This window comes from Salminus brasiliensis, chromosome 4, assembly GCF_030463535.1.
Source record: "Salminus brasiliensis chromosome 4, fSalBra1.hap2, whole genome shotgun sequence".
In the NCBI taxonomy this organism is placed as follows: domain Eukaryota; kingdom Metazoa; phylum Chordata; class Actinopteri; order Characiformes; family Bryconidae; genus Salminus; species Salminus brasiliensis.
This window is the reverse complement of record NC_132881.1, coordinates 38,446,075-38,459,603: the sequence shown is the minus strand read 5'-3', so window position 1 is coordinate 38,459,603 and position 13,529 is coordinate 38,446,075. Positions and strand designations below refer to the sequence as shown.

At 42.5% G+C, this 13,529-nt stretch overlaps 1 protein-coding gene across 5 annotated transcripts in view; it reads right to left on the bottom strand.

Annotated features, from left to right (window-relative positions):
- Positions 1-6,651: 6,651 nt before the first annotated feature.
- The window catches only part of usp54a (ubiquitin specific peptidase 54a), a 57,627-nt gene continuing 50,749 nt past the window's right edge, over positions 6,652-13,529 (bottom strand). For 3 of the 5 annotated variants that reach the window (XM_072678327.1, XM_072678328.1, XM_072678329.1), the window contains exons 18-22: positions 12,409-13,292; positions 11,847-11,974; positions 11,563-11,703; positions 10,744-10,969; positions 6,652-10,067 (exon numbers count right to left, since the gene is read on the bottom strand). In XM_072678327.1, the coding sequence (XP_072534428.1) occupies positions 9,499-10,067; positions 10,744-10,969; positions 11,563-11,703; positions 11,847-11,974; positions 12,409-13,292 (1,948 nt within the window). In that variant the 3' untranslated portion in view covers positions 6,652-9,498. Of the gene's footprint in view, positions 10,068-10,743; positions 10,970-11,562; positions 11,704-11,846; positions 11,975-12,408; positions 13,293-13,529 lie in introns of those variants that run through there. The other 2 variants (XM_072678330.1, XM_072678331.1) reach the window with 2 other exon arrangements.

Genomic DNA, 13,529 nt, shown 5'->3' with positions numbered 1-13,529 from the left:
TTTTGCGAATTTCAGTGTGAGATTATGCCTCTACAATAAAACTGAATTTATTATAAGGCTTTTAACACATCTTACCCAGGGGTGCCAATAATTGTGGAGGGCGCAGTGAAATTGTACTTATAAAATGAATCTGTGGGGGTCTGTGGATTTGTTTTTCACACAGTAAGGGTTCCCTGGCTGCAGAAGGTTTGAGATCCCCTGCTTTAAGGAACTACTTTGAAAAGCAGATGTTAGATTATAAAAACCTCTAACAAAATGTGTGACCCGAGGGCTGGGCAGTTCAGTCCTTCATTAACTTGGCCGACAGCAGAGGTGTCCATGCAGTTAAAACAAAATCCTGGAGATGATTTCTTGTTTGCTTCCTGGACCTGAAGTACCCTGCCAGTCTGTTCCATGCTTGATACCACACTGCTTGTTTGAGGTCAGGAGATGATCACTGATGATACACTGAGCTGAATGTGCTGAGAGGGAGGAAGCAGATGAGGCAGGTAGGCTGAGCTATTCATCTCAGCATGCTTCTGTTTGGGCAGCATCCAACAGCTTGAAAGAGTAAATCTATCCAGCCTTAGGAGGCAAAGCTACAGGGACAGGATTCTGCACAAAAGTGATGGTTCTCAATCAGATTGTTGTGCCAGGACTTCAGCCTGAGTGCCAGTGTGACACACATAGCTTCAGGGTGGCGGAAGAAAACTAAAAGGCACATAAAGGAAAAGAAAGGACAGAAAAGCCTTAAGAATTCCCTATACCTACTGATTATCAGCTATGACACACACGTCAAAATGTACTTGATTGATTTTGCCGTGTTGGTGTAAAATGAGTCTGTTATTACTGGGCACAGGGCTGTGCTGTCAAAACCTTCACCCTATGCACTGTACCGTGAATGTTTCCCCCCATGGTGGCCACAACTTTGAAGATATCAAATCAAATCAAACCAAAAGGTGGACAAGTTTGATTTTGAGGGAGTGGACCTTGGTTGATGGTAGAAGATGGTAAAACCTCATCTTCATCTGCAGTGGCATTTGTCATGGGGTGGGATCTACATATTAGGCCGCATGTGAACAGTTCGAACATCTCCAGAACATCAGGAGATGTTCTGCAACAACCACATGTTTTGTGGGGTGTACCCGGTATGCAGTGGTCAGTACCTACCAAAAGTTCTGTAAGACAGAACACAACTTACAGGACGTAAAGGATCTGCTGCTAATGTCATGGTGGCCGATACCAAAAGATGCCTTTAGATGGCTTGTGTACTCCATGCCTCAAATGCTCAGTTGTGGGGGCACAAGGGGGACCTACTCAGCAGTAGGCTAATGTTATGGCTGATGGGTGTATAAAGCATAGTTGAAAACTCTCATTGTTCAACTATGATAAAACATAAATGAGAAGTTTCTGAGATCTGAGTATCTGAGGTTTGAGTGTCTGAGTAGCTTATTAATGTCGCTGAGGGAATCTGAATAAATTAGGTTGAATAATAAGACACATTTATGCTTTTGTGAGCAACTCAACTAACCAGGTCCAGTTAATTATGTCAGTTCATGTCACTCATCTTTTCTTTGTCCACATGCTTGCAGCAAAGAGCCCGCCTTGCTGAGGCAACAGGATTCCTGCTGAACCATTGTTACGTATCTCTGATCTGGGGTCAGCTGAGAGCATGTACCTGTGTGGGTCTGACAGTTGCTCTCAGACAACCTGCCGGAAGCATTTAGCCACTGATGGGCCTGGGCTTTAAACAATAATGTAGTCTATATACCGGAGGGGAAGGGGGGGTGGTTAAGTAGGCCAAGATATACATTGAACTGAATGAGATTATTTGGTCATTTCAGCTTTTCAGGCTGTTTGTTGGTCTTGCTAAATGTTTATGTATTAATGCACATTAACATGCTGTAGCTGCCGGGGTTGAGAGATATTTCCACCCTCACACACATACACACTGCCACAGTTCTACAACTTAGGCCTTCTTCAGACCCTACCAAATGTTTTATAAGAAAGGACAACCAGTGACAGGATCATGGGTAAGTAAGTTGTAGTAATGCAATCCAAAATCCCTTCCTCACAACTTACATTTGATCACTCTGAATGTAGACTGTATTTCTGGGCTGCATACGAAGAGCATCATCACATCCCTCATCACTCTACCTTGGCTTTGGGACAAAGCTACTGTTTGTGTGCACTTCGGAATTCATCCTGCCACTGGTTCAGCACCATCACCATCACCATCAGTAATGGTTAGATCCAGTTCTGCTGGCAGTTGTGCAAGCTCATGTTTCATATGTGAGGTGGAACAAGATTTTTATTTCTTTATTTATTTTCTTCAACAATTATTTACTTTTGAACTTTTTTTCTATTTTATTTTTGCCTCTTTTCATCTCTGGTACAGGTGAATGTTCATATTTTTGTATTCATGTACTTCTCAGTTATCTTCCATGTGACCCTTCTGTTCTTGAGGCTCACCTTCTTGAAGTCTTCTCGAAAGAAAAACGTCTGAACTTCTGAATGCTGGTACATTCTTCTACTGATGACAGTCACTGACACACAACTGGATGTATTTTACAGTTTTTACAGTCTGTCTCTCAGATTGTTAAGCTCACAAGTGCATTCTTCTTTAACACAGCCAACGCTTTGGTTCGCTGTCTGACTGATTCACTCTGATGTGTCAGCATCATTGTGGGCTGCTTTTCTTGAAACTGGCATTCAGGGTGTTAAATCCTTCAGTGTACTTTGCTACCTTCAGTTTTAAACCCCACTGCAGTGAGTGATGGGGGGGGGGGGAGGGGGGGGGAGAGAGGGGGCCATCTTACCCATCCTGAGACAGTAATAAGGTAAAGAATGCTTAAAGAATGGGACTCCTGGGCAGAGTTGGATGTGGTATCCCAGGAAATAGAACTGGAAATCTCCTGATAATATGATCCAATGCTTTTTAATTATTTTTACATAAAATTAATTAATATACAGTAATAAGCCATACATGTAGCAGAAACACCACATTCAGTGTTTTACCCCAGAATGACATATGATATACTTTATAGAATCTTACATAAATCTATACATTTAAATATTATAAATACTACAATCAGTGTTTTACTCAATATGTCAAGCATTCAGGAAACAAAAATCTATGAAATAATAAACAATATCATTTATTTATCTGTTACAGCCTGAAGGTTCATGAAGTGATCCCCTGAACCAACTGGACATGGATAAAGTGCCCTTGAGCAAGGCTCAAGGCGTGTGCTCAGTAATGTGTATGGGTCCACTGCATGGATGGGTTAAAGGCTAATGATGATTAATTGGTGCGTCCTCTTCCTCATAACACAACACAAACATTCATGACTTTTAATACTAATTAATTTAAGATTTTTTGTGATTCTGGAAAATGTATTTTGGTCATTCATTGGTCCAATGAAGGGTTAAAATTGACAATATTTTTGCAGCATCCCTAAAAGCAATTTTTTTCTTTCTGTTCACCTAAACAGAAGCAAAGAAAAGACCCATCAAAAGCCGGTGATCCACCCTGACTGCGTAAATGACTCACTTACTGCTGTGTGCGCACATCACTGGACAGCACAGCACTGCTCAGCAGGACGCTAGCTTGCTTATTGAGTGGTCAGCGCTGTGCATCGTCGATTCCTCCACATCTATACAGCTTCCTGTGAAATGACCCAAACACAATGAATGAGCTTACATCCCCCCCACCCTTCCCTCCATGGGGGAGGCACCAGAGGGGTCAGCACAGGTGCTATTCATAGAGGAGTTTAACTTTCTGGAAGGACGGTTCTCTTAGTAGTTCCCTTAAAGTTTGAAAAGCGCACCATCTGCTGGCTGTGGGAGAGTACTGCACCCAGCTACAGGCCCCTCAGCAGTGTTCATGTTATGGTACAGAGCTGTAAAACAGAAGACACACGCATTATTCGGCGGCCCCAATAGATCACTGAATCCAGAGAAATCCAGGCATGTTTGATCCTCACTGAATAACATGAATGACCAAGTCACTTAGATAAATAAAATTAAGACAAATAAAACCTGTCTTTTCCAATGTTTCTCCAAATGTTTGTGGACACCACTTCTAATGAACGAGGACTCTAGATAAGGGCTGCTCAATCCTGGTCCACCCCCTGCAGAGTACAGCTTCACCCCGACTCCAGACACAGATAATGAAGGCCTTCAGGATCAGCTGAACATTAGAGTTAGCTGTGATGAATCTGAACTCTTCAGGGTGGTATATCTCCAAGACCAGGATTGAGCAGCCCTACTCTAGATGGCGTGGGCTAGAGGGGCATGAAGCCCCCCAGCATTGAGCTGTAGAGCAGTGGACCTGTGCTCTCTGGAATGATGGATTGTGCTCCATCCAATACTTTTGGGATGAGTTGGGGAGTTGTGGAGTTGGGGATGAGGTGGGGAGACGATCATCCAAAACTCTTAAAAATCAAATCTAAAAATTTTTCTTGTCGCTAAATGCAATCAAATCCTTACAGCAATGCTCCAATCAAGTAAAAAGCCTTTCCTGGACAGTAGAGTCAGTTACTCCAACAAAAGCAGGATAAACTCTTATTAATACCCTTGAATTTGTAAGAAACAATGAATTAGGTGGCGTCTCAAAACTTTCGTCTAAATAGTTTAAGTGTGTAAAGTGAGCAGTTTGCCCGATTGTGCTGCTAGAAGTAAGGTCACAGTTGCTTATTATGTAATACATCAAACTGAGCAGGAAGTGAAATGTCAGACTGCGGTGTGTGTGTGTGTGTGTGTGTGTGTGTGTGTGTGTGTGTGTGCTGCAGGCCAGGCTCAAGTCAATCCTGCTCTTGTTGAAGTTACTGTCTCTACTGTCCAGGGAAGGTTCTCTACTACATTATGACATACTGGCATGAGGATTTGATTGTATTCAGCAAGAAGAGGGTTTGTGAGGTCAAGATGTTGGATGATCACCACCCACCTCATCCCCAGCTCATCCCAAAAGTATTGGATGGAGCACAAACTGTCATTCCAGAGAACACAGTTCCACTGCTCCATAGCTCAATGCCCTGGGGGGGGCCCTCTAGACCTGGCATTAGGCATGGTGCCAAAAGGGTCATGTTTGTCTGCTCCAGAGAGTCCTATTCTTTTGGCAGAACAAGATGCCCCATCTCTGCTAGTGAAAGCAATAGCGTGATATTGCTACCACCACACTTTACTGTAGAGATAGTACACAGCGTCTTGAATTTTGATCCAACTAGTAGGCCCATCTGACCTCAAACCATCATCCCACATTTTTGTTGCATCAGTCTGCGCTTTATTGCAAACGTTTGAGCAACAGCCCAACCACGCAAGCCAGGTTTGCACAAGTGGTAAGCACGCAGCGTTTGGGTGTTCCTAGGTACTTTCTACCTCCTCACTGTCGATACTGTGTTTACTGGGTGATCCAAACTTTTAGATATTATTTTGTATCCTGGGCCAAAAATATCTAAGCATCCGTAGGAGCGCATTTCTGTTGCTGTATACTGCTAGTTTTCATTGTGTTGGTTTTCCTATTTTATAGGTAAACAGAATGCGCTTGGCGCTTCCAGAGCAGGTTTGAATGCTCCCGCTTTCAGACCATCTCAGTTATTTCTTCTTTTTAAACAACTGTATTTGCAAATAAGTTACTAAAAGCATAACTTACTCATGCTTTCACACACTGACCGAGCAAATGAGCTTACAATACAGACACTGTTTGGAAAAATGTGTGGATTGTGAGAAGTCCAGAAAATGATTGTAACTTTCCAGGGGGTTCAATACTTTCACAGGCTGAATTTAAGAGACACAAGGGTACAATTCAGAAAATACTCATCTTGTCTCATAGTGTGCAGCTTTGACTAGATAGTGGATTTATGTCTATGGTAATTTGTGCTCTGGCTTGTGTGCACACAATTTCGCATGAAGGGAACGCGCCCTAATTTATTAGAAAACAGAGAAATATCTAACATTTTATATAAGGATATTTTGCACACTACAGATGAACCATAATTCTTTAATAACATAGAGCAAATACAAACAGCAAATAAGCTGGAAGTTTAGACTATAAAATAAAATGTGTGAAGTATAGAAACTGTATGATGTGAGAAAAATGAGATGTGACTGTAAACATTACTAGCAATCAGGGCTTTATTGAGTTTTAAACTCACTTCAAGTGTATATGCTAAAAAGACAAAAACTGCTTCGAGGGGCTCCTGAGAGGGGCAACAATCAAGAGCAAGCACATCAAGAGTGTGTTCCCTGGTGTTGCCACATTCATCCTTGGCTAGGAGTCCAAAAGAGCATAATTGGCCTCACTCTCTCTCTGTGAGCAAGAGCACCCTCTTTGTCTCCAGCTCACTAACTCTGTGTTAAAGCCAACAAGGGCATCTGTTGGCTGACGTAACAGAATGGGCAGTTAGTATTAAATAAAATAGAGAAATCTACGTGTCTTTGAGGAAGCACGTGCCAGATTTCACCCTCCTGGCACTGGTGGCATGATGTGATGGCAAAATGATGACATTTGGGGAAAAATGGGGAAAAGAATTAAAAAAATTAGGAAGCTGTATTCTGAACAGCCAAGGACATTCAGCACATTTACCCTTGACAACTAATAATCCTTTCTATATAATTACTACCAAAGAGCATTGGCCAAGAGAAAGATAAACAAACTGAGTAACAGAAGCATTTCAATTTCGCTCTCAACTAGAGCACATTACAGCTTTATTGCAAAAATACAAGTTCAATTTTCTACCACAGCATTTACAAAGGTTCAAAGTAGAATTCTCCTCATGTTCAAGACTGAACACTATGGATTTCTGTACAAACTTATATTTATTTACATCTGTCACTTTTTTTGCCTTGTCTGCTTTATTTAATTTCCTTAAAAAAGAATAGCAAAAAAGAAAATGAAAAAGTAAAGACACTCGTATTTGTGGTCTACTGACCAAAACTGGGGGGCAGTGCTGCACTGCATACAGGCTAAGGCTCCAATCCAATCCCCTCAGCACAGCACAGTAGGTGCACTGAACAGGCACACTCGCCCTGCTCTCCACTCTCAGGGCCTTTACTCTGGCAAAGCCAAGCCATCCATTATTTTAACTTCTCCTGGAATAAACCGAAGGAACTCAACAATAATGAAAATATTCGTCTTCACACAACAGAAACTAGCCTTCAACTGAGGGGGTGAAAATAAACATGTTGTCGGATGGTTCCACAAATCTGCAAATGTGTTTCCTGTTTAGTTTGTTTGAAGGATCACTAATGTTAATCTTAAGGGTCTGGCACACATTACATTATCTTTACTCAGTGGCTTTAGAGACGATCCTTTTTGCCTTTTACAATATTTATCTGAAAACAACATTTCACATTTACACCTGATATATTTTACATGAACCAAATGAAGTTAAAAAAAAAAAAAAAAAATTACAACATTTGGTGCTGAAATGAACAAGCCGTCACTTCTATGGTTTTATGATCTCTATTCTCATTTGCCACATTGAAGCACATGATTTAAAAACAGAACAAGCCAATTAGCAGTTTTAATTCTCATCCTTATTCATCTGGAGTTAAGAGTTCAGTACTTCAGGAAATACTGATAGGCTGTATATTCAGTGTCAGATCACCACAGAAAACAATACGTATAGGTTTATATTCAGGATACAGATCTATAGATTATGCAGATACACAAACATTGAAATATTTTTGAAATATCCCATAATTATGGGAAACATTACAACAGAGGTACATTTCTAACTTAACACTTGTGAAGTGCACTAAACCAGTGTTAACAGTCAAGCAAAATCACAAAACCAAGTAGAGTTAGCATACGGTGTTAATGCAGGGCTTGCAACATTGCATATATTATATATATATATTTATATGAAGTAGCTATTGTAGCTAAGCAATAAGAACTGTTCTAAGACATCTCTGAACACAAGCATCGCTGTTAGACATTTCAAAGAGTTAATATGGTAGGAATACTCACCTAACAACAACCCTTGCAGGTCGCCCACACATGCAGCTTTTTCTTTTTCTGTCCAGATCAAAGTGAAACAACTTTTGTGTTTGGCAGTAATTAAGTAATATATTGTTTGTGCTGTTACACAAAAAAAGAATGGCAACTTTACAAGAGAAGAAAAAAAAAACTTAACTTTCAAGTCAGTGTAAGAAGATTTGATTCCAAGTCATTTTGGAAAATATCTATCGACTCATTTATCACACAGTTTTGACACAAATGTCAAATAGCAATTATTATTATTATTATTATCCTGTAGTTTTTGCAGGACAGTGACTATATGTAAGGTTTTGGTTTTAAGTTGTTAAAGTACAGTGTTTATGTGGAACAACTTGAATCATTTACTTAAACATACTAAAGCACTGAATTCTGAAACGGTCAGTATGTGTTCTATTGAATTAAAGTAGTTATCTCCCAATGACACAAAATTCAAAGCTCACTTCACAAATGAGGCCACTTGCAGCTTTGCTACCACACTCCCTATTAAAAGACCTAAACCCCGTAAAACACCCAAGACTTGCCTTTGGGCAGAGACTTTCATTCCTCGCCTCTAAAACTTCCGTAATTTACAAAAACCTCCCAATATAGTAACTGAATGATAAGCAGTGGGATGTACCTTGAGTGTAAAGTGTTAACATTGCTTGTTCAGAGATGTATATGCCTTCAAATCTTTGTGATTATTAATCATATCCCAGTACACAGGGGATTTCGATGGTGAAATCTGGCAATCATGACCTTGGAAGACAAAGCAAATGTTGCCTCAACCACTATTAAGAAAAAAAAAGGCATTTCCCCGCTCAAGGACCATTATAATTAATCTCAATTACTGTCATAGATTAACATTCTACGTTGCTGCTATTATTAAATCTTCACTTTTCACAAGCTGCTCTATAAACCATGCTTCAATGGAGCGTTCTGCTTATTACACCATTAAGCAGTGTATCATTCAGCAATCTGTACTACAGAAGAAACGATCAGCTCTTTAATAGAGGCCCATAATTCAGTAATCAAAAAATAGATATCTTTCTCAGTCTTTAGCTTGAGTTTGTGCTTTTTCTCTTCATAAAAAGGCATGGAGGAACATGCTCATCCCATAAAACATCCTGATAAAACACTGTAGCTTGGTTACTAAGCTAAGTACTAAATACCAATCACACATTGGCAAGCCATTCAAGGAATGGATTAAGATCTACCCCTTGTGTTCAGTCAATAATGCACAAACGAAAATGCTTCATGACTCCAAAAAAGGTCCACCTCCTCCGTCAACAGGATGCACACAGTGCAGATTTGAAGCATCAGAGCTCCAGTCAGAAGTCATTGTTCATCCGTAAAAACATGTTAAAAGTAGAATTCAGGAAACAGGACAGTTTGACGACTCAAGGAGATGACTGTAGAAAGAGCCTGGTGAACAAAACCCCTTCAAACCATTTTCCCACTCAGGCTCTTGCAGCAGTATAAGGTTGGCATGTGGATGAATAATGTAAAACAAGCTGGCATTTTTATGACACAGCAAAGCCTTAGCTGGTTGGTCTATAGTGGTTTATGTAGGACCGGCAGGTCTGGCATTGGCTGAGCCCATGTTCAGCTGGGCTCTGCTGGCAAAGAGAGCAAAGTTGGGCTGGGTTGCCACGAAGCGATCTGGTGCGGGGGTCTGGTCTGGAGAACGCTGGGCCATCTATTGGAGCCGTTCTGTAGTCAGCGGTCCTCCAGTCACTCTCTGGTGGCACGTCAAGACGTAGGGGCTTGACCACAGGCTCATGGTGCTGGGGGATCATGCGTGGGGCTGTTGGAGTGGGCCGGCCTGGGTGCTGAGACTGCTGATAAGGAGTCTCCATGACTCTGCTGGCAGGTGCTGAGCGGCGTGGGTGTGCCAAGGTGGCATAGCCAGAGTCTGGGTAGTTCCAGGCCTCGGGGCCAGCAGCAGGTCCTACTCTTGCCTTGGGCAGAGAGGGCCCCGAAGGTGTAGGCCTTCGTGGAGCCCGGGGCAGCGTGCCATAGTTCATTGCAACACTGTGGTAGTTTTCACGGCCGAGAGCTTCACCCCGGTCAAGCACAGCCAGAAACTTGTCGACCTTTTGGGAATCTCCTGCAGAAGTTATTTAGTGTTATTTTCACATTAATCATGCAAGGGGGAATACATCTGTTAGGAGATCTGTTATGAAATTACATTGTTACATTGTTCCATGTTTGGTCAGAGGTGTCACAATGTTTTAGAATTATTACTTATCATAATAAGCCCAGGTAATTTAATGAATGCATCCCTAAAATGACTAAAATTTCAGTTGAATAGTAATTTCAGTAGTAGAAAACTCAATAAAACACAACTTAAAATAGCTCAAACATCAACTACATGGCTTGATGCTTAAAACAGTGGGGTAAAACATTAGCCCTGGAGATGTACTGTCTTGGAGGTTTACATTATTTTAACTGATAGAGCGTTTCCTTGTGATGTTTGCGTCACCATTTAAGACTTATTTTTATGCTAGTATGCTTACGAAAAAATAAAGCATGTACTACATCTTGCTGTGTTTGGTGGCAGGAATGGGGCTAGGCTTCACTGATTTAAAACACCTATTGCATGATGACATGAATGATATGCATCTGCATCTAATAACAATGAAAAGGGATATTATCATGATGGACGCTAACAGCAATGGAGACTGATGGTTTCTCTCCACAGACCCAGGGGAGTGACTGTCCATCTGCGGCATGGAGTGTGTGATGATTGATGTGACGTGGTGAAGGGAGGGGGAGATGGTTACCTGGGCGTCCACGAGAGGGCCCCAGCGTGCTGGGCCGCAATGTCTGCTGGCATGGCGGTGCTGGTGGAGCACGGTGCTGTTGGAGCGGGTGAAGGTACTGGTGTTGGGGCTCGTGGGTGAACACTGAAGGGTTGTGGGATAGGGGTGCGGCATGCAGGGAGGTGCTTAAGTGGCGCATAATCGGCCGTGGGTCCGCATGCTTGGCCATCCTTGTGGCAGGAGGGTCCTTTAAACCGATGCACAAAGTTTAAATCACCAGAGGTATGACAGAGGGACATACAATGAAAAACAGATTAAATGATTAGGTGAGACAATGATAATAAGTAAAATAAAAAAATAAATAATTTAAAAAAAGACAAACTGAATGATGGCCAAAAACCTAAGAATGAAAACTACGTAATGAAACAATGACATCGCAAATAGGACATTTACACTGCCGCAGTTTTTACATGGATGGACGTAAAGACAGGATAATGTACACTTGAATAATAGAACCTGGGGTTGTTTTTAAGCCGTTGTTTTATAGAAAATAAAATATAAAAAACAAGAATTTTTACTGACACAGAAACATGTACTCTGTAAAAATGACAACTGGGACTGAAATCATTGTAATACCCAGATAATTACTTTACCCCACCTCCAAAAGGAAAACTACACCCGTCTGAATAAGGCTTTGCCTCCTTTTTGTTTTAAGGGGTCAACAACCAAACACCCCCTGCAGTTTCTTTGTAAGCTTGTTCATAGTGCATGGCCACTGCTTTTGCACCACTGCAAATCTCTGTGTGTTTGTATGGGCATTACTGGTTGAGTGAAACTTACAAAGCTGCGAGAAGGGATAAGGTTGTCAGCTCGTCCACCTATGACTGTCCCACTCAAACTGCGTGCAATACGACGCAGATTCTCGGCACTGTATAATTCATCCTCATCCACTTGCATCTCATTCACTGCAGCAGTCACAGGCTAAAGAACACACAGACACCCACACACACACAGAGGTAACATTTTACACCCTAGTTAGCATTATTGAGATTTATCACTTCTTTCAGTGCCGGAGTAATCGTGAGCATGTACACCCTAGCAGAGAGAAAAGGGTGAGAGCTTACTCTGTGTGCTGGAGTGCTGGTATATGCTGGCGTCCTGTAGGCACTCCTTTCGATCTCTGCAGTGGGTGTTTTGGAGCGACCAAGGGTGGCAGAGTGTCCAGATGCAAGTCTGCGAGCAGCAGCAGGTCCTGTAGAGAGAGGGACACCAGGTCAAACAGCCATTAGGTTGGCCGAGAGTAATTTGCAACTGGCCTTTGCAACAGGACCAGACAGTATCAAAATTCCTTTGCCAACACAATTGGGGAAATTACATAATTATGTAGTATATGTCATAACATCAAAAAATACATAAAGACAAGATAAATAAAGATGTATTTAAAACAGAGGTCTTATGACTATACTATGAGAAAATACCATGAGTATACTCCTATTCAGCAGTAAGGGAAATGTATACTCTGAAAGTCCATCCAAATACTTTAAATAATATTTCCAGGATAAATGCCTCATAATAATTTAACCTCTATATTTTACATGACCTTTACAAGACATGGTGGTCTATGATATCATCAGTCTTGGCCTAAGAATGAAAGAAATGTTTTTGTTTTTTAAGTCACATTAATACCTTGTCTCCCAGTGGGTTGTGGACTGGGCCCTCTGTGGCCCCGGGGAATGCTGGGAACCTGCAGGCTGGCCCTGTAGAGTGACTCCAGCTCAGACAGCTCCTCACATGGCGAGCCACAGGATGACTGCAGAGCATTTTGGGAGTTGTAGTATCTGGTGACATTTTCGGCCCAGCGTTCTACAGGCATGGGTCTTGCAGGACAGTGCTCCAGTGTGGGCGAGGGGTTGCGAGGTGCGATGCAGGTGTCTGCTGGGGAGTAGGGCAAAGACTCCTGTGTGGCTGCAGCTTCCGTGTGCTCCAGACTCCTAGAGGGCCGGCTGCACAGGGGTGGTGGAGGAGCCGGGCAGGCGCTGGACAGGCTGCTGTCGGGAACAAGGCTATGCTGAGAGAGCGGAGAGCTGCGAAATGAAGGCTGACGGGAGGGGAGTCTCTCCTCTGGGTCGAAGGGATGATCGGAGGATGAGGAAGGGGCACGTGAGTGCATTTGAGAAACAGTGGGGCTGTGGGACGCAGGCAGATGCTGGCTGGTCCAGTGCGTTGGTGGAGCAGGGCTTTCTCTAAGCAGCGAGGGTGGCTTCGGAGCGCTGGTTTTATTGGCTGACTGTAGGCAAGCACCTGGTGCAGTAGAGCGCTCCCATGAGTCCGAGAGTGACCAGTTATGCTGTCCGTTATCAGTTACTGCAGGGTGGTCAGGGATGTCTCCTGAAATGCCCTGGTGCTTGGGCCCTGGGCCTGTAGAATGGATGGGTGCAAGAGATGAAGGAGCAGTGGAATGAGGCATTATGGGGAAAGATGAAGGCGGGCCTAGGGAAGTTTCCGACAGTGCTTCCACAACCTCCTCCTGAGCTTCCGTCAGAAGTACTTGGACCTTGACAGACTGTTCACTGCAAAAATAGAATATGAAAATGACCATCTGATATGAGGTATGGCTTGGAAAGGTCACTATCTATCTGCATATGATGTGATGGCATGTCTTACCTCTCTGCACAATCAATAGGTCAAACAAACTGGACAAACAGCCTGGTATGCTTTCAACTCAGTTAAGTAAAACCTGTCCATCGCCTGTTTACTTAAGCACTGTGTTGTTTCTTACTGAAGTGCATGTGTAGGCCCCTGTAGGC